Raw genomic sequence first — 893 nt, 5'->3', positions numbered from 1 at the left:
CTGTGCTGGTGGGAAGGGCCGCCTCTGCCACCTGCACAGGCAGCCGGGTGTTTGGGGGAGGGCGCACCCCTCAGGCAGCGCGAATGCGGGCGGACGGACGGACAGACGGACGGACGGACGGCTGCGCGGGCAGAGCACTCACCTCCTCCGAGTAGTGGTCGGAAGGCAGCGGCGGGTAGTCGCACTGCTCGATCTTCTTGCACAGCGAGTACAGGTTCATCTTGTCGCCGTAGAAGGGGCTCTGCAGGGCGGCCATCTGCAAAAGGCCGGTGAAACCCAGGTCTTCCGTCAGAGGGCCGCTTCCCGGGGACCCACCCGGCGCTACACGGGTCGGACACAGTGACAGACCCTCACAGTGGGGGCCTCTGGTTCTCACGGGCACCCCTTTCTGGCCATTCTCTGGGAACCTCTAGAAATCTTACTTCAGTGTTTGGTTGTTTGTTTTCTACATTTAAAATCCCCTAAGAGGGACAAATGGTTATCATATATTTACGTATAGACATGTACAACACAAGAAAAAGGACATAAGGTAAACTGGAATTCGTTGTAATAGTGGCCATCAAAGCAGCGAGAATTACCTCATGACTAAACAGACCCCGATGGTCTATAGCAGCGATTCTCAACCTTCCGGCCCTTTAAATACAGCTCCTCATGTTGTGGGGACCCCCAACCATAAAATTATTTTCGTTGCGACTTCATCACTGACATGTTGCTACTGTGATGAATCGTCATGTAAATGTCTGATCTGCAGGATGGTCTTAGGCGACCCCTGTGAAAGGGTCGTTGGGCCGCCAAAGGGGTCGCGACCCACAGGTTGAGAACCGCTGCCTTAAAGCTTGTGCTTATAGCCAGTGCCTCGCTGCCCTCCCCCTACTCCCCGCCCCATTTCCCAG

General features: G+C 55.5%; 1 protein-coding gene across 3 annotated transcripts in view; it reads right to left on the bottom strand.

The window, feature by feature from the left end:
* Positions 1-893, bottom strand: part of NEK7 (NIMA related kinase 7) — a 46,736-nt gene that overhangs the window by 6,170 nt on the left and 39,673 nt on the right. For 2 of the 3 annotated variants that reach the window (XM_015568453.1, XM_015568454.1), the window contains exon 8: positions 143-256. The exons of the other annotated variant lie outside the window; for it this stretch is intronic. In XM_015568453.1, the coding sequence (XP_015423939.1) occupies positions 143-256 (114 nt within the window). The remainder of the gene's footprint in view (positions 1-142; positions 257-893) is intronic. 3 annotated transcript variants of the gene reach the window in all.

Source organism: Myotis davidii, unplaced genomic scaffold (assembly GCF_000327345.1).
Source record: "Myotis davidii unplaced genomic scaffold, ASM32734v1 scaffold685, whole genome shotgun sequence".
Taxonomy (NCBI): Eukaryota; Metazoa; Chordata; class Mammalia; order Chiroptera; family Vespertilionidae; genus Myotis; species Myotis davidii.
The sequence above is the reverse complement of the archived record's forward strand: the minus strand, read 5'-3'. Positions and strand labels throughout refer to the sequence as shown.